The following is a 23,270-nucleotide window of genomic DNA, read 5'->3' as shown; positions in this document are numbered from 1 at the left end:
ATTATCAGCAGGAAGTTAATAATGTAAACTTTTATGTAGTACTATCATAGTATTCCGTACATTCCTTGAAGGTACATATCTAAGAATTTGATGACGATGAACAGGTAACTAACATGAGAATTTTTGTCTGAAGCAAAACATCAATAGGATAGCATTTATATTGTGTGCATATTTCAGCATCTAGATTTTATGCAGATGAGGAGGGGGGGTTGGGAAAGTCATCAGGTTACAAAATTTCATTTAGTTTCTAAAATATGTTTGGATCAGGAATTTGAGAGAACAGGAAAACATGGAATATATTAACTGAAGAAACACTTGTACACAATGGAAGCAAGACTAAATGATCATCCATGAAAGTGTTATGGCATATCTGCACTCCAACCCAAACTAGGTTTGAATTCTCCCATCAGCACTGTTTGTGATTGTCTTTAGGTGGAAGATGATTTTCCTCATCTGGTGTTAGACTATCACCCTGCTTATTGGATACCTGAAGTGGCTTGAAAACAATGTTCCCTCCAAAGTGTACATGTGTGTGTGTGCGCAGATGCATACAGCTTCGAGGGAACTCCAGTATTACTCTAACCCATTCCAACTTAATATGCCAAATAGTTTTATAATGTAGGCAAATATATGCTGATGTCAGCAAGTTGTGGAGACATTTGTTTAGAATGTGAACAGTCTAGACAGTACAGTCACTTGAACTCCTACAAACAGTGATGCATTTTTGTAGCTACTCGGATTAACAAATTAATTTAGCGCTTGCAATTTTACAGGTTATAGCTGGGTGAAAAAAGAGCAAAATTAATACGAGAAATATTACATTAGTGCACAAAATGTTTTTAATCCACACTTGGGCTGGCAAGAGTTGGAGGGAACATTGCTTGAAAAGGTTCTTTATTTGGTCTCTAGAACAGGATTTCCAGATTATGTAAATAAATAAAAACTGTTATATTTTTATATTAATAGGGAGGAAAAAATCCTTAGCCTGCCCACAGTACTAATGGTTTTACAACCTTCTGTGAATAAGGATTAAAAAAAAAACAAAAAAAAACTGTTATATTCTGAAAAACTCTTTATAATACTGTTGATTCCTAGCATATCAAACAAAACAGCCCTAAACAAATCTCCATATTAATAATTGTTTTAAACAAAATTTATTATAGCAGATTATTCCTTTGGTGCTCACAGTTGACTGTATGATCATGTGTACTCTGTTATAAAAATTTTGATATCAGAAACTATGTGTTTTAATGACTTTATTCAAAGAACATTTTCTGAACAGCAGTCATCGCTTGGTAATATGATCATCATACTGGTCTATGCCAAATGAGACCAGATCACACTGATATGGCTGTATTAGTGTGATCTACAACTCTCAATTTTCAGCATTCTATACAAAATCTTGCCACAATAAAGCAGAAAACTTTTTTTATTTAATTTAATCTAACAAGATGACAACACTTTGTGTTCAATTATTCTTGACCATACCACACACATATACAGGGTGTTCGGGATAAATTTGACAGTTTCGTAAGGAAAAAGAAAATCTTCTTTGTATCTATTAAATTTAATGAATTGACAAAAAAACATTACAGGCAGAGTTAATTACAATACTATCAACAAGATTTACTCAAAATAACCACCATTAGCATCGATCACAGCTTCAATTCTGCTTCGGAACCTCGAACAAGCTGATGCTACAGTCTCCCTGGGAAGGGCCGCAAAAACTGTTTTAATTTTATCCATTAACTGGGCTTTTGTATTACTGGAAGTGCGATTGGTGTCTTTATCAACTGCGCCCCATACAAAATAATCCATGGGGTTAAGGTCTGGGGAGTTTGGAGGCCAAACATTTGGACTGGTGAAGTCGTAGAAATTTTCAGACAACCATTTTTGACTTTTCCCAGAGGTGTGGCAAGGGGCCAAATCCTGCTGCCATACATACGGCCTACCATTGGCTACCCTTGTTATCCAGGGCTTGACTACAGTTAGCAACTCCACGAACAAAGCCCAAATTCCAATGCCAGGGTTCTTCAACACCTGTTCCTGCAGATTTGCGAGGAATTCTGCTGTACGAACGCAATCAGATCGTCTGCTAGGGATCTTTCTTCTTGCTACATCCTCGTAGTCACCATTGCAAGTCTCTAGTTCATGCCTGATTGTTTTTACTGTATTCAGGGAGCATTGGGCAGCAGTCGTAATATCCTTATTTTGATGGCGGGCACGAATCATCATGATACAAGTTATTCTCTTCCATGATTCAGGTGGGTTCCAGCTATCCATCCTTTCTGACATCTTGTATATGAATGAAGAAGGGTCCAAACTTTTAAATGAAGAGAAGTGTGTGTTAATACATGTAACTTACGGAAAAATTTAATTAATTATAAATATGTCAAATTTATCCCGAACACCCTGTATAACCTTAGCTCTGCAGTTTTTTGCCTTCTCTTACTAAGATACATAATATAAATCTCAGTAATTTGTATTTTGTTCTGAGTTTAATAGGCATAACAGAAGTGATCCCCTTCAGTAATTCTTACAGAATGCAATAATATGTTTTGGGATTTTCACTGTGAAGTTCAGAAATAATAGTTGTGTAACACTTATGTATTTTCCTTAAGCATTTCTTAAACGATTTATTATATGTTTTTGGGGTGATGCACCTAAGACCTAAAAATTCTAGGTGCAGTTTAGAAGAAAATTCAGTCGATTGACTACCCCCTCTCACAGATATCAGCCATTGTCTTAACTGTCAGATGCTGCATTGTCTTTTCTAGAGCTAATTTCATGCCTACCCTTCAGCAGAGCTAACACCAATCCTGTACCCTACCTCCTCATTTCTGGCTGAATTTGCTACTCCATCTTTTATTCCATCTATCTTTGTTTTATGTAACAGCCTTCTCCATGAAGTATTCCTCCAATATTATTACTGTATCCCTCCAATATTATTACTGTATCCCTCCAGCTCTAAGAAAAACATCAAATGATTACTTTGCTCTTTTGGCCTGAAAGGGGGGGGGGTGATTTAAAAGAAAACTGTGCGACTTTAAGAAAGGATTAAATAGTTATGGCTGGAGATTAGGTTAATTAAAAGTTATGTATAAGGAATATCTTATTTCAGTTGTACATGTGAATATTGTTGATGGGTAAATATGGAAAAATTAAAGCTCAGAGAATGAGTGAAGATTAAATTCTATATTGTTCTTATATATTTCATTTGTATCTGACTTGAGCAGGCAAAAAGCGTTAAGAACAATCAAGGTGATGGCACTTGCAGTGTAAAATAAGACTGAGTTGGTCTTTTTTTAAAGTTGTGATGCTTTTATTTATTTAATCATCTTCAGTACAAGTGAAGAATTTCATGTTACACATTGGCTAGCCAATATGTGTAACGTTGATCAGTCATTATTTAAATAAAATATTTTAAAAAAGGAAAAAATATATTGTTATACTACAACCTTTCATAGCTGATTTATTTAAAGCTAAAGTTAGTTGATTTCAGACTGCTCTGGAAGCTTTGGTTTTCCACTCAAACATAACAAAACTTGAACTAAATACATTTAGTAGCTAAGTATACATCCTGATGTGAATTTGAGTAATTTGTGAAGTCCGTGCTACTATCCTGGATGGCCTGATGGAAGGCCAGTAATAATAAAATTTTCAGTTTGTTTATTATCTATCTACCCATCTGAGGTAAAATCCAATATATAAGTGAATGGCCTTTTGGAGAGGATTATTAGGGCTCTATTATGAAGAGCTATTTAAAAAGGTAAAATTTATTTTAGAATATGAGGACACACAATATTTTGGAAGCATTTATCCATTGTGTTATCACAATTTGCACTTTGTCATTGTTGGTTGAAATTGTTAAAAGAATGGTGATGAAACTGTTAACCAAGTCCACTTTTTCCTTTGTCCTAACTCACTTGCAAAAAAAGTCCTCTTTATATGTACATAATTTTTGGCACGAGTTACTTGCAGGAGAAGCATGCATTTTTCCTTTAGGGTTTTGCTGATATAATGGTACTGTTTTTATGTTTTCTCTTGGCATTTCATGTAGAAAACAAGCATACTTGTAGCACCTTGTATCAAATTAGATAAGTTCATCATATACTTAATTAAATAGAGGTAATCCTAAAGGGTTTGTCTTTTAAATTTGATTAATAAAAGGTACAACCATCTAAGCTTTCAGTGTTACTTGCTGCAGATATAGTTATTCAGCTTTTAAGTTCAGTTTGATTGGCCTTAATTTGAAAAAGGATCCTTACGAGCAGCATAACTAATATATCAGAATACAATTAGGGGTATGGTTTGTTTGTATGTTTTTTAAATCGCAGTGGATACAGTTTCTGCTCTCTGGCTAGGCAGATTTGAATCTCAGTTGGCATGGATCTTTGTGAATGGCCTTGGGTGAAAAGATGATCTTAATTGTCATCTGGAAGACTACCATATTTATTGGAGGCCTGAAGCCATTTTTAGTTTCTTGGAGAGGGCACTTTTCATTTATCTTAGCACATCTCCACTACTTAGCTGCTGTTGGCTCGCAGTCCTTAATTGGTAGGATTGTCATATGAACTGCTGCAGGTAATATACTGCCTTTCTAGATGGTCTCTGAGCATCCAATAACTTTGATATGCTGCTATAAAGATTTTTTAACAAATGCAAACCACAAAAGGCAAAATTATGAGTGGCTTAGGATTGTATTTTACATTAGTACAATTTTAGGTCAACACATACACGTTATGTAAACATAATTCCATTTATTTCTGGAACTCGATTAAATTATGAATATTAGTATAGCAACCTTTATTCTGAAAATTATTATACATTTTCTTAATGCTCAGCATAATTTACACCTAAAAGGATGATTGCTTTGCATTATGGGATATTAAGGTAGTTAATGTGAAGTCACTAGCCTCTATATACAAGTAGCTTAGTCGTTAAAATACTTCGTGCACAAACACTTTGTTTGCTTACACTTGGATAAAGGATAAACCAAGAATATAATTTCTTGGTATCTTTAATTTAATTATATACTAGCCAGGTTGGCCAAGCAGTTAGCATATCCGCTCTCTAGCCAAAAGGCTGCGGGTTCAAATTCTGCCATGGATGTTTGTGATTGTCTGTGAAAATACTAGTGATGGTGTTGATGTATATGATGATGGTAGTTGCAGTGTGCTGTAGTTAGTGGATTTGAATAGTGGAGATGGAGAGTTGTGGAATGGGTGTCCTCTCTCAATGAGTCTTTGGACTCCTTGGAGATGTCATGTAATAATTTATTAATAATATAATTTTATGACACCTGCTGGACTACCTGTAAATTCATAAGCTTGTGGTTTTAAAGTAACATATCATAATGAATATGAGACAAAAATGCATAGAATTACGGTATCTAATTTGCTATTCATGTGTGTGTGTGTGTGTGTGAGAGAGAGAGAGAGAGTGATACACATACATGTGAAATTATATCAATTATGCTATGGTTGTAATAATAAAAAAAAAATAAAAAAAGAACAGTATGCCCTTATTTTGAATAATGTGGCCATTTGCAAAAGATCAAGCTTAATGGTCAATGGAAATAAAGTAGGTATAAACAAAACTTCTTCACAGTATTAATGAGAACTGGTTTAAGAAAAATGCAAAACAGAATGGTAGCTTTGAAACATGTCTTTACACATGTGCAAATAATTTGTGGAAGTATGATTTTTCTGAGGAGCATTCCCAGAATATATATAATGAGTCATGGTTATTCCACTTAATTTTTATGGCTTCAGTAGACTAATTTCTTTGTATTTATATTTGTGGAGCATATGTGCCTCTTTACCAGCAGAGATACTATAGAATAGAGCACTGATCAGCTTGCACTCAGATTTGGTCATCTAGTTTTCATTGTGATATAGAAACATGGGAGAAAGTTCAGAGATGAGTGAATAAGGCAATATCAAGATGGGATTGGCTGTGGAGAGAGGTTACAGAAATATAAATTAGTTTATTGGATAGGAGGAAAAGAAGGGATAGACATTTACAATATTTAGGGAAATTCAAATCAGATTAATACAAAAGACTAGTCAGTCTGCAGTAGAAGGTGAGATCGGAAGGACAGAAGATAAAATTTTTTACATGGAGAATTGTGGGTGAATGGGACACATTTACAGAATGTTGTTGAATACAGTGTTAAGGATTTTAAGGTTCAGTAAGCTAATATGTTGTCAGTTAAGTGAGCCTTCCACAGTGAGGGGTTGACTCCATGTGAGATGATAATATTTAAAAAAATAATAATTACACTGCTTGGAAAGAAGTCGACAGACACCCCCATGGGCAAGGTATATCTTACCTGTGGGGTGTAATGAGTCGTGTTTGTAACTAGTATAAATTGACAGAATATGATGCTTCCAAATCAGTGCAACTATCTGGGCGAAATGGCTTTGAGAAGGACACTGACAGAGTTTGAAAGCAGCATTGTAGTAGGATACCATGTTGCAGGCCTATCTGTTCAGCAAATTGGGCCATCAGATTCAGTGATTCCATACTAAGATGGGAGTGCAGGGGATCAACTGCAAGTTGACATCCCATTGCACTTACCCAACATGACCATAGGGTGTTACTAAGGATTTTAAAAAAATAATAAATAAATAAAAAATGAATTTAAAAAAAACGCCATTTGTCCGCTGACACGTTTAATGTGGAGTTCCAGACATTGACTGGAACATGAATCTGCACAAAAACATTCAGAACTGAGGCTCACAACATGGATTTCTATGGTAGGATCACAATATGCAAGCCCCATATTAACTGAACCAACATGCAGCGCTGTCGTCAGTGGTGCAAGCAATGTGTAGAGCAAGATGTGGAAGCTTGAAAAATTGTATTTTGTGATGAATCATGCTACACCCCTACTGAGTAGATGGACGAGTGCGGTGAATGTCTCTTACTAGAGTGTGTAACCCCACCTATGAAATTCGGAGGTGGCAGTGTGATATGGTTCTGATTTTTCTGGTTCGGCCTCGGACCTCTGTTTCTGGTGCCATGAACATTAAACTCTGAGAGGTATCTGAACATTCTGGACACAAATGTCACCACACTTGACTGGCCTCCACAGAGCTCTGATCTCAACCCTGTTGAACATCTGTTGGATGAAATGGAGTGTCAAGGGACATCCACTGCACAACAATGCCCACAGGAAGAATGGTCCAAAATTCCCATTGATTGCTATTGTGTGTTTGTAGAAAGTAGGATCTACATCAACTAGGTTAACCAAGGAGATTAGTCTGTCCCAGCATACTAGTTGTAGGTTTGGATCTCAGTGTGGCATGGATGTTTGTGGGAGTCTGTTCGTGTCATATAACTTTCATTTTCCAGTGTAAAATTAACACTGCTTATTAGAGATCTGAAGTGCTTCAGGAACTTCCATGTTGTGTCTCTATGATTTCAGAATTTTTTTAATCCTTTCTCCAAGCACAGTATCTACACAACTAGGCACCTTGTATATAGAAGCTGTTAACTTCACAAGACTGGTTGTAGAGATACTTATGTACAAACTTTATTTGCTTACACGTGGGTAGAGGTTTAAACTAAAAGTATGAGGGGGGGGGGGGTTGGCAAGTTATGATAAACTCCTAGAACAAAAATGATATTAAAGTAACTGGTATAACCACGAGAAAGAAAGAACATAAGAGTATATAAGAACACAATTTTTCTTCATAACTCTGCTACTAGTATGTTCTTTCTTGTGGTTATATTATTTGTTTCTTGCTTGCTTAGATATTAAAGCAATTCCTTTCTTTAATATCATTTTTGGTCTATCTGTTTATCAGAATTTTCCAACCCTTGTATAATTTTTTGTCTATTATAATTTACTTTGTAACCAAGAAAAAAAAAACTCTATAGTATTTTAATAATATTGCGGTACACCATTTTACTACCAGTATGTGGAAAATATGACTGCAATGATTTAACCTCAAAGTTCAAGAAAGAAAGTTCAAAACCAATCTGGATAGTGATCCTTTTATGTATAGCAATATACATATGTGATAGGAAGTGTGCTGTGCATTGAGATACTAAAGATTCTATATACAAGTGGTCTAGTAATGAAGAAACTTTATGGGTTTTTTTTTTTTTAATGCTTGGGTAGAGGATTAAAACAAGAATATAATTAGTCTTATAATTTACTTTGTAACCAATAAATACCATTCAGCATCATTAAACCTTTCATGATTGGTATTGGCATATAAAAATAAAATCAAGCTGTTTTTATTGGAAGTGAAGTTCTTATTTGCAGCAAAAGCATTTTATCTGAATATTCAGAATTCTTTAAGTGTACCAAGGTGTCCAGTGTAATCAAGTGATATAGTTTGGCCTTTTTACTGTATAGGTATTGCACTTCCTCTTTTTCTTATTACTGTCATGTTCAGAAATCATCCCAAGCTATCATCATCTGACATGCACAGAACAAAATGTGAAGTTTAGTCATGATTATCTCTCTAAGCAAGTACAAATTAGCAATGGGGTGGTGTATATGAATTTTTTATGTGACACTAAGCTAATGAACAGAACATTACATAGTTACTAAATACTAGGGTATATGCCAATTTGCAGTTGTGATGAAGTCATTGGAAGAGAAAGAACTCACAGGGTGCTAAATCAGGTGATTATGAGTGATCTAACACACAAACTTAGTTTTTGATCGAAAACTGTCACACACTGTTCGAATGATGAATGGTGCATTATCGTACAAAAGTGACTAGCTGCCTGCATCACGATATTCATGCCATACGCGACGAATTCTTGCTATCAATTGCTTCAAAACTTCGAGATAAAACTCGCCATTGACCGTTTGCCCAGGCGGAAAGAATTCTTTGTGGATATTGCCCTTAGAATCGTACAAACAAATCGCCGTTGTGTCTTTATTTTTGACTTCTCGAAGTGACTCTTTTTCGGATGCCCCCTCTTCTGGTGGTCTCCACTCAGCACTCTGCTGCTTTGTTTTGGCCTCATACTCAAAACATCACATTTCATCACCAGTAACGATCGTTTCAATGAAGTTTGAGTCCTTATGAGTGGTTTTAATGAGGTCCTTGCAGTGTTGAATTCTATACATTTTTGGTCGTCGGTCAACTTGTTGGGAACAAATCACGAATTCAATTTACGAAGGCCCAAACTCTGTCAATATGTTGTGCACAGTTGATTTTGGAATCCCCAATTTATCTTCAACCAATCCCACGGACAATTTCAGGGTTTTTTTTTGATGAAATCATGTACTGTTTGGATGTTAATTTCGCTCAGTCCCGTTTTTGGACGGTCCGGCTTTTCGTCGTCCTCAGCTTCCCACGACCATTTTGAAATTGCTTAAACCACTCGTAAACTTGAGTACAGGATAAGTATTCATCACTGTATGCTATTTGATGCATTTCAGTGAAACGTTTACTAAGTTTAACATAAAAGTCAATCGCAGCTCTCTGTTTGAAACTCATTTTCCGACCATTCGTCAAAACACACTGTCACTCTTGACACTATAACTCGGCTTCTAATGAAGCAAATGTCGTAAGCAGTTGACACAACACTGGAAGGTCGCTGCTTTCGACAACAAAAAGATATAACAGGTGGCACCACTAGTTTCTTCTATTTTCAAAAAGTTTGGTTTCTTTTTGGATAGTGAGTGTAGATAATGAACAGAAAAGTTATCATACCTCTTCCCCAGAAATATTTAATCCTTTACTAGTTCGAAGCAGAAGAAATTATAAACCCAGACAACAAATCACCAGATATTGACAGAATAGTAGCCAAACTCATAGAATGTTGTAGTGAATTAACTACACATGCATGTAGTTAAACTGATAAATTTAATATCCCCAGAATGAAAAGAATCATAATCAGTATATATAAAGGAAAGAAGAATTGACGGATGTGTTTGAATTGATTTTTTATGGTGCAGAGACATCAAAGGTCACATTGCACATAGGCACAGCAGTATATGCGGTAGGTTAGTAATTCAATCAAGTAATTTTAATTCAAGTAATTAAAAGAAATTATAAACCCAGACAACAAATCACCAGATATTGACAGAATAGTAGCCAAACTCATAGAATGTTGTAGTGAATTAACTACACATGCATGTAGTTAAACTGATAAATTTAATATCCCCAGAATGAAAAGAATCATAATCAGTATATATAAAGGAAAGAAGAATTGACGGATGTGTTTGAATTGATTTTTTATGGTGCAGAGACATCAAAGGTCACATTGCACATAGGCACAGCAGTATATGCGGTAGGTTAGTAATTCAATCGCAAACATCCATGCCTTAGCAGGATTCAAACCTGCAGCATCTTGGCTGGAGAGTGGATACACTAACCACTCTGTCAACCAGGGCAGCAATCAATGAAAATTATAGATATCACTCTTGTCTGCATGCTACAAAATTTAAGTAATATTTTACTAAAAAGTATCTTGCCATATGATTAAGAAAATAAGCAAATATTAACAAGATTCCGAAGAAATAAGCCCAACAGTTGACTAGATTCTTACACCAAGATACTAGAGAAAAAATGCCAAAAATAATCAGCAGGTCCATATTTTATTTATAGATTTTAAAAATGCATATGATGGCATTTATAAAGAAGGCTTTGGGAAGTATTAAATGAACATGGAATACTTCATAAGATAATAAATTTAATCAAAAAAAGGAAAGAATTCTTTCAAGAGCATAGATAGATGCAATGAAACAGTTTTCAGAAATAGGAAGTGGCTGTATAAGGAGTGTTTTTCCTTCAGCAGAATGTTCCCTTTTCTCCTGTTCTGATAATAATTAACACCTCATAACACACTCCATGAAAAGCAATGAGAAAAGAGATCAGGAAACAAAATACAGTCATGTGTGAAATATTAGCTAATAAATAAGAAATATCTATTATTCTTTGCTGTTCTTGCATTATTTGTGAAGCACTAGCTTCACAAAATTATTTTCCATTTGTTGAATTTCATCTTGAAAAATTCCTTCAGATTATTATTCACAGAAATCTATTTAAACGGTTGCTTTTTTTTTTAGGATATTATCACACAATCACAGTAGAGTCATTGAGTTTTTATTTATCAGGCTGTTAATGAAAAGTGTATTTTTTATTTTTTTAAAGGTTAAATTATTTTATTTTGATATTGGATTAAATATAAGACTTAATATACCTTTGTGCTTGAAATTAGTAAAACATTTAATTACTCTGCTAGTATTGGACATAAAATTTACAAATTGTTTAATTTGTTTCATATCTTTTATTAGTAGAAATAAATATTTTGAATATGGTATTAATTGTGAGAACAAATTTTTATAGTTTTGAATATAATATTTAACAAGGATATGTGTTTTTAAAACTTTTGTATAGTTTAAAAAAAAAGTATCGAATGCATGGATATACTCAGATTTTTAAAATGTCATTATACCTTCTGTCATTTATTATTCCATCAAGGAGCAATGTATTTTAATAGTGAGTTTTAATATCACAGGCTTGAAAGCAGCCCTTCTTGGTATAAAATTACATGGTGCAACTGTAGATATATTTATGATACAAACCTATTATTAAAATGCATTGTTCCTCGGTGTACATTCAGTTAAAATTATTGCGCTTTCAATAATTAATATTTCAGAGAAATATATTATCTGGCTTTAATAGGTATTTATTATACAACAGTGTTTATTGACTCCTTGCCACATTATCATCCTTTCAATATGTATATCTCTATATATATGTATATATATATATTTCTTTCATAAGTTCCCAAATACAGCTCGAAGGTCCTTAAAGTTGTGGTTCGTTGAGAGTCTCGGTATATGGGCTTATCCACTGTCAGTTCCAAATGGAGGGTCAGGCTTCATGGTGAATCATAGTGCCTCCCAGCACTCAGTACAGACAGGTGCACATCTTAATGGTCAGGGCAATACCTCCCATGTGAACTTGAGAGGATTTGGTGAACTAGCCTTCTCTGATCCATTTGAATGGAAAGAAACGTTTACTGGAGCTGTCTTAAAAAGGAGAGCCACCTGAGAGTTTCTGAACAGGGCCATTCTCACATCCCTACTACTTTCGTTATGGGTTCCAAACTTCCTGGTTCTACTTCCCTAATTGGTGAAGCATGGTCCATGGTGAACCCTCTTTCAGTTGTGAGCAATGATATAATGTAGCAAGGTAAATATTTGGGTGTCATTGATTTTATATATTTTTTTTCTATTATAGTGGTCAGGTAAAGTATAGGCTAAATAGATATTCTTGCATGTTGTTAAAAGGTCATGCATAACAAACACCTAATGGATATTCTAAATCTAATTATCAGCTAGGCATTTTATTGAATATAAGCGATTGTCATTTACTAAAAAGGGGGGAGGACAAGCATTTAATCTTATAAATTTTTTTTAACTTATGATTTCATATTTTACTAGAAAAAACGCAAGCAAGGATAGATAAATTGTAATAATGGCTTATGAAGAACACACACACACAAAATGAACAGTTACTATTAAACATTTGTTATTCTTACCAAAAATGTGTGAGTTTTGGTAATTAGTGAAGATCTTGGATCAGTTTACTGAAAGGAATAGCACAGTGTTTTATGCAATTTTATCCCAGTAATGTTCAAGATGATTTTATTTCTAGATGTATTTCTATGCAGCTGCAGCAGTCCTCATAGAAGATAAAGCATGAAAAGATTAACAGTAATATTTCTCTCTGTGTAAATTCTGTATAAATCAGTCTGATTTTGATTGCCAGTGAATCAATATGAAAATGCAAACAACGATTTGTAAAACACAGTAGTGGCATGTTAATAGAGGAGGGGAATGACGAAGCATGTACTGTGATATTAATGGCAGTATAGGAAAATTAAGTGACAATTTAATCTCTTTCTGGATTGTATCCAAGGGGTCTATATGTATTTTATTGTGAGATAATTTTGAAGTGTCATCAGAAATCCTCTTCAGTAATCATCCCTCATAGAAATGCCAGATTTCATTGTGTTTCTGAAAGAAATAGTGTTATCCTCTAGAAATGGCTTGATTCAGGAATTCACTATGGATTTCTCACTGAATTGTAACATTCTTGAAAATGTCAGAATTTTACTTAAATTAGCCTTTGTTTTTATTGTTAGTTTTTATTATTATTATTATTAAAACTTTGATTCTGGGCACATAGCTTTGTGTGCTAACCTTACCACCCTGTTCTTAGAAATATTCATTTTATTAGATGCTAAATTGTCTGTAATTAGCAATAATGTTAATCTTTTTTTTATTATTTATTTACTTTTTTAGAAATTAAATTTTTTTTTTTGCGGAGTTTATAAAGGTTAAAGCTAACCTTACTGCATGATGATTCTCATAAAACAGCTTCACAAAGAAAGCAATACAATTCTCAGTTTCAGCCAGTCTCTCACTTATATAACATGCTCTTTTCATGATAAGTTGTTCTTTTTGTCAGGTTTTTTGCTCTGGATAGAAATCCATTATCCTCTACTTTCACGGGAAAGTTTTGATCACTTTCAAGCCTCATAATAATGGTGTAAAATTGCTATAGAAAATTGATTCAGATTTCAGAGGAGAATGCCCATATATATTTAACTTAAATCTTTGGCTGTGATTTTAAAAGCAGTTGTAGTTTAATTATAATATTTTAAAAATAGGAATAACATTAGGAACATTATGTACAACTATAAATCTATAACATGTAAATTTCTGTATTATGAGTGATATGAAACTGTTTTAGAAAACTTACTAAATTATGAAACTTTTATCTTGAAGGGACTTAAGGATTACGTGAGACAAGCAGGAGAGGTTACATATGCTGATGCTCACAAGCAGCGTCGAAATGAAGGGTTAGTGTAAATACATTACATTCAGTTTAGTTCCATTTTTTTTTTTTTTTGTTTTTTTTGTTGCTTAAAAATAAAAAAAATGTGTGCTACAAAAATATTTTGCCTGATAGAAAACTGCATCTGTACTTATTTATTGACTGCCTTACCAAAAGTTAACTCTTGCCATGTGAAGTGAATTCAAGAGTAAATTTTTAACTGTTCTTGATAAATTTCAGTTTTTTCCAGATGCAACTTATCTGAGTTGGCATACTATCTATATTCTTTAATTTTGTTAAAATGACATCAACTACAAAACACTTGTTTTATTGCAGGCAAGATTTTTTTAAAAAAATAGTGTTGTGAGAGTTGCAGAGTTGTGAAATGGAAGCTTTAATGGTCCGCAGTTTACAATTACATATCACTACTGCCCAGACAGGGTTTAAAACGGTATTGTCTCCTAGTTTGAAATTGGCCAAATTGCATAATTTCTGCTCATTACTTATATCAGAACTTGTGCATCAGTAAAACCAAAACTAGCCAACTTATACTACAATGGAAATGACATTGATATTTTTAACAGTGAGTTGAGAATTTTTAAAGGCTTCAGCCATCTTCTAAAATAGAACACATTTGACTTTTATCATCAGCAGCAATTTCCTGAAAGTACCCTCAGAGGGTGTTCAGACTCTAGCGGTATCTGTTTATGTTTATGTTGTTGCTTTTAATTTTTTTTCAGGGATCTGCAAGTATTCTTTTCTACACACACATCCCAAATATATTGTATAAATAAGTCCTTCAGTGTTCTAATTATTGACACACAGCAAAAAAACTACTTTATATTAAGTAAATCTCAATATCCCTATCAGTTTATGTACTCTGGCTGATTTGCATGAAGAGTTTTTGAAGGAGAAAATACTGAAATATCTGTGAATCCTGTGCCTTGAAATTGGTTTCTACCTAGGCATTTCCATTCATTTGACTTTGTCGTTATTGACTGCTACAGGAATGTGCTCTAAATTTGACATTGATATGGCTCTTTCTACAAACTCCACTCGATAAACCAAACGGCACTTTTCAAGCTTTTTAAAAATAATCTTGCGTGACAAGAAAAAGACATTATGCCGTCAAACGAATCTATTAGATTTTATGAAACCATTGACATCGAAATAACTTCCTTTTTTTTATGTATGAAAAATTACAATTATGATTATATTTCTTAAAAAATATAGGTGTTTTTGTAAACCTTTGGTCCCAATTAAGTAATATTTTGTATGTTTGTATGCAAAATTATACCCGAGTTACGCGAATTTGATTTACACGCTTTTTGTTGGTCCCGCCTACCGCGTAACTTCAGGGTATGACTGTACATCCAAAAGATGTGAAGTTTGGTGTTGGAGGTGTGATGGTCTGGAGCTGTTTTTCCTGGTATTGGCTATCTGGGAGGATGAACAACAATGGTTATGTAACATTTCTGGTTAATACAGTATGTCTTGCATTGGTGGTTTCGTTGCACAGACCTACAGTGATATACCTGACTAATTATCACAAAGTAGGGAAGAATCTATGTAGGAGTGTGAAAGGCCAAAGGAATCTATGCTATTTAGGTTTTGTGTATTTAGTTCCAGTACAGTTGACTCTCACTACTTAAGCTACTTTTAGAGGCTGCAAAATTAGCTTAAGTAAATTTGCCACAGCAAATTTACTTAAGAATAACATTTTGTGTGAGATTTCCGGTATTTCATTATACCGGAAATCTCACTCTTTTGCCATAGCGAGTGTTGACTGAACTTATTGCATTATAACTTGTGCATGCATACACAGAAGCCAGTAATGCTCGTGAAGTACATGGATGGAGTAATTTATAGTGCCAGTAATTTATACTGTTAGACAGGCCATGCAGTTATAATAATCCCATCTTTGAATGTTTGGAAATTTAGGTGACAGATAATCTGAAAACTGTGCTCTGGAGACCAAACATTGTCTATTTGTTGCAAAGTTAACTCTTGTCATAGTGACCCGGGTTGGCAAATAAATCTTAAAAGAAAAGACTTTTCACTAATAGCAGGCCTGTTAATGAAGCCCTGGTATGTTTCAAAAGCCTGCAGTGTTGATCTCTACATCAGGTTTTTGATTTATCTAACTCTTAGGCTCACCCAAGGCATTGATGATTAGTGTTAATAATCCTATAGGCTTTGACACATTGATTATGCATTTGTCAGGTATTTTTCAGGGTAATAGTCCATTTAAGGAAAGGATTTTTCTATCCACTCTTAGTGATATTTCTTGTATTATTATAGTCATAATACATTTATTCACTGGTATACTTGGAAATAGTTTTTTGTATGTGAAATCTCTACTACCATTACAATTTTAAATGAAAGCAAAAAAAAATCTCCTTTAGGATTGTTGAACTTGCAACATATACAGACATGAAGAATGCAATTGAGAAGCTGAATAACACTGAACTGAATGGACGACGGATAACGTTAGTTGAAGATAGATCTCGTGGACAAGGGAGGTAAGTGCTCTTGCAGTGGTTCTTCATGTTTCTTCAGATATCCATGTTATGTGAATAATTTTTCATAGGTTATATGACAGGTTTGTTTTATGTGGTAAGGATGATAAGTGCAAGTAGTTTTCGATATTTATAGATTTATGGTATATTTTATATCCATTCTTGTTAAGGTCAAATATATAGTGTTTAGTCCTTTTCATCTATTGTTAATCCTGCAGATACACAGAAATAATTTCCAGCAATCCAAAATCCTTATATAGGTGCACCACTGATTTTCTTGCACCCTTAGTTCCAGAGCCTTGCTTGATTAGTTGTTTTTGCAGACTAACAGAAGTCTCATAATAATTCATCAGAACACTTCTGCTCCACTAATTATACTTTTCCTGCATCTAAAGCACTGCAGACTGCTAGAAACTTTAAATGTGATTTATACAAATGATACAGTACATGTTTACATGTATCAGTAAAACGGAGAGCCTCTGTAGCTCAGTCAGTATAGATGAAGCACTTTGGGCAGAAAGACCTGCAACACCAGTATTTATCTAGCATTTCAGTTTAATTAGAGATACTTCTGAATCAATCTACTTAGATCTTGGTCTTCTGTATGGTTCTTTTTCTTGGAAAACTGTACAGTGAGTGTCCTCCTGCGACGAGTCCAAAGACTCATTGCTGGAGGACACTCACTGTACAATTCTCCGTTTCCACCACTACACTGAACCTCTACTACCAATCATCTACATCAGTGTTTCTCAAACTTCAGATATCTGCATACCCCTTCTTAAATTTTCATTATTACCAAGTACCCCCTTATTAAATAATAAATAAATAAAGTTTATTTCATTGTAAATGTCTATTTTATTTGAATTTATATGTTCGTGTAAACAAAAAATGATTTATTTTTAATAGAACAAAATTTAGAATAGGTTCCTCTTCATTTCCTTCCATGAAATCCACATTTCAAGTATTTCATATCATACTTATGAAGATTTTTCATCTTCCTAGTTGGTTCTCTAGAGACGTCAGACGACATATCCTTATCAATTTCATTTGATCCAGATACAATATCAATGAATTGTTTTGTGGGTTTTATAAATCCAATCTTTAACCAACGATCCACACGTAAGAATTTGAAAGCTAAAAAATTACCGTGTTTACTCGCACATTTTCACTTTTTTCCCCAAAATTAAAGCTAAAAAAATTGTGGTGCGAGATATATGCAGGGATTTTTGGAAACTAGAGTTTTCAGAAAAGAACTGAAAATGGTGCGACTTACCAAGAAGCTCCTACTCGCTATCGCTACTTTTGGCATCGAGAACAGTTTCCTTGTGTGCATTGGCAAAATCATCTACCCAAATAGCTTAATCTTCTTTCCCATCATTTCAAGCAAAAATTACCAGTAATTTACAAGACTTCAGATAGTTTGAGCAGCTATGAAGAGGTGCACTATTAACAAAAGATCACGCAAACCAAAGACAAATTAGCATTTCAACAGTTGAGTTGAAACGTTAATTCTATTCAACCGAATTCCACTGAAACACATTCACTATATATTTCTTAGTTTTAACACATTCACGACGGGGTGGTGTCAAGCAAAACCATGTGTTGCACTGGCAACATGTGGTTTTGCTTGAGTTTATACAGCAGTTTCTGTTGGAGGGGAGATATGATTCCTCCATTCACAATACAGTTGATATTTTCAATGCTTATACCTATTTTCATTGTCTCTGTCTTTATTCAATTTAGTCAAGGAATCTTGCAGACTTGTAGCGGATATTATGTAGAACTCATCCGCATAAAGCAAAGAACTGAGATTAACATCTCCAATTTTGATATCAGGTGGAGGGGAGATGTGATTCATTATGATGCATAGCCGAAAATTGCCATGTACCCACTGAAGACCTTTCGCATACCACACTTTGAGAAACGCTGATCTACATTAACGCCATATTATTTATCTAATTGTCTTTCATTCTGTTTAAGTTACCATACCATCTTAGATTAACCCTGCTCACGTATTCTTGAATGGAAGCAATGTCAAGTTCCTGCCTAATTTCTTGATATTTAATATGATTCTACCATTGATGCCTGCGTATTTTAGTTTCGAACTGATTACTGCTTTTTCATGCCAAATTTCTTACAGCTGGTATTTAAGTCGTCTTATATTGATCTTTGTTTGTTTTCCTACTTTTCATAATGCTCAGATCAGTATTGCATTTATTTTTTTGGATTGACTTCTGTAGCTTTCTCTGGCACAACCACATCATATTCATAGTTTCTGCAGCCTCCAAAACACTTGGTGTACTATCTCAGTCAACACTGCTTCTTACCTTTGTGACTCCTAATACTTAAACATGCCTAATTCTCACGACCTTACAATACTGTTCTTGCACATATTTCAGTGGTGTATTAAAAACCTCCCTGAAAATGCACATGATGTTGACCAAAAGTTAGTTAAATAATTACTTTTTTGGTCAAAAGTCCCACTCCAGTTGTTTTCTCATTTGAAGGGTTCAGTGGAATAACATCCATGTTATTCCACTGAACCCTGCCGTCCTTCCTTTATTTTTCTCTAAATATGTAAAAGCGTTAACAACCATTTTCATCATCCATACAGCTGACCTCAAGCATATTAGATTAGTTTCACTTCCTCTTTCATTCCATCTACTTCTGTTCTTTGGAACATCTCTTCCTGTTCAACAGGTGTTCCTTAAACACTTGCCTACACATGCCACTGTTGTGTTATCAGTTGTCATTGGAGTTCATATAAAAAAAATAACAATACAAGAAGTATATATACAGATTTAGCACTTCTTTGTGGTTGCTGAAACATTGAGATATTTATAACAATATTTATATTTGTTCAATGAAATGTGGAAATATTTTTGATTTAATTACAAACTTATCAAGTGACTGGGAATGACAATAGATTCATTTTTATAGCTTTTATCTTTGTATAGCCAAATGTTCTTTCTGCTACTGAATGCAGTTAGTGGTGGAACTGAAAATCTGATCATTGAGATTTTCCTTCAATTTGTTTGCTATGAGTCGCACTTAAAACCACTTCATCTTGAGAAATACAGCTTTATGATCACTTTGGATTAACATTTTGACTGTAATGTGACCTGCAAACTCAATATATTCTTTATTCTACCAATATTTGTACTTCTGTCTCTAGTGATCAGCTGAGTTTAACCATTGACATGAGTTGTTTTCAAAGCTGTTAAGTATTATGAAGGAATATATATAGAAAACAGCTTCTTGAGGATTGAAATGAATCCTAAATTCTAAAAGCATTTTCACAATATTGAGACAAAGTTGTTAAAAATGTAGCATCCTTGTTTCACCAGATTTAAATTATAGTGTTATTTCTTTAACAGTTTTGAAATGGTAAGTATTTATTCTGTAGGAAGCTTCTTAAGTCAGAGTTACATTTTCATAGTTAATAGCTCTGGGCAGAGAGAGGAGAGAATTTGATTTTTTTAACATCTGATAATCCTGCAGGTCTGGATCTCGATCTCGAAGTGCTTCTAGATCACATAGCCGTAGTAAGAGTCAGAGTCGCAGCAGAAGTCGCAGCAAGTCAAAATCTCCATCTAGGTCTCCTTCTAGATCTAAATCACATTCAAACTCAAGATCTGGTTCTCACAGTCCAAGGAAGTCTCCAAGTAAAAGCCGCAGTCCTAGCCAGGAGAAGTCCAGGAGTAAATCAAAAAGTGCTTCTCCAGCCAGATCATTGGAAAAGAATGGAGGTTCCCCAAAAAGTGAACAAGAATAGCAGTTCTGATTTTCTTTTTTTTCTCCATTCTCTTTTTTGGATTATAATTGTACATCACAATTTCTTATAGGATTTTTTTTTTTTTTTTTTTTTTATTTCTTTCCTGAACTGTGGAAGTTGTTTTTTGAAAACAAGATATGATTAAGGAAATTGTATGCTAAATATTATCAATAAATAGTTTCACCATTTTATTTGAGTGAATTAGCTTAATCAATTTTACTTCATTTTAAAAAATTTTATTACCTTCATACAAAATATTGTTTACTGTATGTTTATGGCTTATCGAATAGTTACATTTTTATGTATCTATTTGTGTGTACTGTGAAGCTGTTGTGTATTTCATTGTTATACATCCAGAAAACAATTGCAAGCAATTAAAGTATGAAATAGCTGTTTCAATTACACAGTATTGATTATAGAGTAATTAATTCAATATAACTTTAGATGTGGACTTTTGTTTTAATCAGATATCCATTTTATTTCTTTGTATTAAATCTAATACAGAAATTCACTTGATTCAGCCTGTGAAATATCTGTAAATGATACTGACAAATTTATAAGAATAAATTCCTGATAAAGAAATGGCCTTGCTTTTATAATCATTGCAAAAGTTCAATTAATTTATATATAAAGTATGAAATCTGAGTACAGCAGGCAAATTTTAATTATAATAGTACAAAAAACAGTGATCTTAAAATTGGGGTGGGGGGGATCATGCATCTAGCTGTTCAGAAGTTATCCATATTCTGACTTTTCATCAGATATTACAAAAATATAATTGTTAAACTAAAACAGTAATATAACTAAGATAATATTGGCATTTGAACACAAATATGGACAACTATTCTTCATGAATGTTGTAATGATACTTGAATAGATGCCCTCCCAATATTTGAGCAAGTCCACTATTATCTATATTAGTGATGGCTGATATTGCAGTGCATATTCTTGTTATAATTGATAATATCTGATGAAAAATGTAAGAACTAACTAGTATTTTATACTAGTTATTAAATGCATTTGCTGGTCTTAAAGTGAGTCATGATATATATCGGGAATATTTAATTTTTTTATATAAGTGACATTCTAAATTTTTCAATCAGGTTTATGCTTATGTCATCAAGTTCTTATCTGTGAATTTTTTTCTCTTGTAAAGTTGCAATTTCCAGTAATATTCAAGGTTTTTTTTTTTTTTTTTGTAATTTTTAATATATATATAAATATAAAGAATTTTCAAGTGTACTGCTACTCCATCTGAGTAGTAAGGAATATATGCATATGTTGTGTTTATGTACTTATTTACCACAATAAATAATAAAACATTGTGCTTCTTTCTAATCTTCACTGTCCCAGTTCATTCCATATCAAAGTACATTCCAGTAATGTATTTCCAAACAGTATTATATTTTGATAGTATTCTAATCAATGCCTTTCCTCTGTTCAGCCCAGCAAACAAATTGTGGAGATATTGTACGTCCACACTTTATAGAAATGATCTTGGCTTTGTGCCAAGAATAATCAATTCATGCTGAAGGGGAGAAAGAAATAAAGGATGTATGAATTGACTACCAACATGCAAAGTCACGTGCTTTATACATAAATTTTCCAGCTGTTTTACAAGCAAAATAGTTAACACTTTAAGAACTAAAATTTTCATGAAAGAAAATTTTATGAAAATTCTAATTTTTTTTCATATAATAATAAACACTCATCCCATGAAACTCATTGATTACCCTATTATCCGAATGGATTCCCCTTCTTTTGACATGCGCAGAAGTGTCGAAGGGTTTCACATCTGTGGGTGTACAGCACTTCTTGCAAATTTTTCTATATTTGTGTTTGAGTAAAGGTTATAAAAAAGTATAAGTTTCTGTCAAATATAGTTCACTTTCTGAAAAATTTCTATTTGTGTATATATATATATATATATGAGAAACGTTTTCTGCATTGATTAACTCTCGGTATATCCACAACTTTTTTGGATCTAGGACAGCAAATTTAACCAAGCTTTTTTTTTTTTTTTTCCATAATAAAAATAAATTTCAAGTAACTTATCTAGTCAGTATCCCTGAAATTATTTATCTTAATTATATAATTTACACTTTTCATTATTCAAATCTATTAGAAGAATCTATATGGAACAAGTTGTAAACTTGCTTAAGACTTAGAAACATTGCGAAAGTTGAGAAGTAAGAAATTGTGTATTACCAGAGATTTTAAAAATAGTGTTAAAATTTGTATTATTGGCATTTTTGTAATGAGTTAAAAAGCTCTCATTTAAAATATACAAACAATAATTTAGAAGAGATTGGAAAAAATGAAACTCTTCAGTAAATGGCTGCAAAGTCCATGTTTATGATTTTAAAGCTAATTGCAAGTTCTGTAAATACGAAGTAACAGTCAAATATTGTCAGTTGGTGAACTAGTGAGAGAGAGAAGCCTTGCAGCAATTCCGTATTAAGTCGTTCCTATAACAAACTTCACTATAAAAAAAATGTGGTGGGGGGGGGGGGGGTAGGACAGCCAAGCTGAAAGGCAGCTTAGACATGTTCAGCAAGTATGACAGTGACTTCCATCTTCCCTGGCCACCACAAAGCCCAAATCTGAACCTCATTGAGAATGTATGGGACATGTCAGATAAAAAAGATCATGGAGCAAAGTCCTCTTTCGTCAAATCTGAGCCAATTAAAGGACTGTCTGGGTGAATGCCTGGTTAGTTGTAGATGCAAATCCAACACCTTATGGAATGTGTGCTGTAATTCAGGATAAAGAAGGTCCAGCATAGTATTAAGTTTCTAATTCAGTGGCCAGAATTGTACATCATACTCTTCAGTGGGCACAAAGACAACACAGGTCATACTGTGCCATACTAAAGGTTAGAACATTAGCATTTACAGAAAATTGTAAACAACATGTCTGTACAAGAATCTTGTACCATAAAGCAGCATCTATAGATAAACAGAACTGCTGCAGAGGGCACAGCAACACACAAGGTCAGAGATTATTACAGTAGGTGCAAAAATAGTTAACAATATAAGTTAATACACAAAATACGAAAGACTAAGCCAAGGAATGCAGTATCTACATATATGTAAAATTATAATAGACGCTTTTACAGCAGTACAAAAATAGGCAAAAAGGGATTATTAT

The 23,270-nt window shown here is 33.6% G+C and overlaps 1 protein-coding gene across 1 annotated transcript in view; it reads left to right on the top strand.

The window, feature by feature from the left end:
- The window catches only part of LOC150101393 (serine-arginine protein 55-like), a 145,842-nt gene extending 124,382 nt beyond the window's left edge, over positions 1-21,460 (top strand). The window contains exons 6-8 of the mRNA XM_090400873.1: positions 13,778-13,851; positions 16,232-16,348; positions 19,847-21,460. Of these exons, the coding sequence (XP_090256999.1) occupies positions 13,778-13,851; positions 16,232-16,348; positions 19,847-20,120 (465 nt within the window). The 3' untranslated portion in view covers positions 20,121-21,460. The remainder of the gene's footprint in view (positions 1-13,777; positions 13,852-16,231; positions 16,349-19,846) is intronic.
- Positions 21,461-23,270: the final 1,810 nt, after the last annotated feature.

The sequence above is a fragment of the Typopeltis vanoorti genome, chromosome 11 (genome assembly GCF_054136105.1).
Source record: "Typopeltis vanoorti isolate ZY-2024b chromosome 11, IOZ_Tvanoo_1.0, whole genome shotgun sequence".
NCBI classification, from domain to species: Eukaryota; Metazoa; Arthropoda; class Arachnida; order Uropygi; family Thelyphonidae; genus Typopeltis; species Typopeltis vanoorti.
The sequence above is the reverse complement of the archived record's forward strand: the minus strand, read 5'-3'. Positions and strand labels throughout refer to the sequence as shown.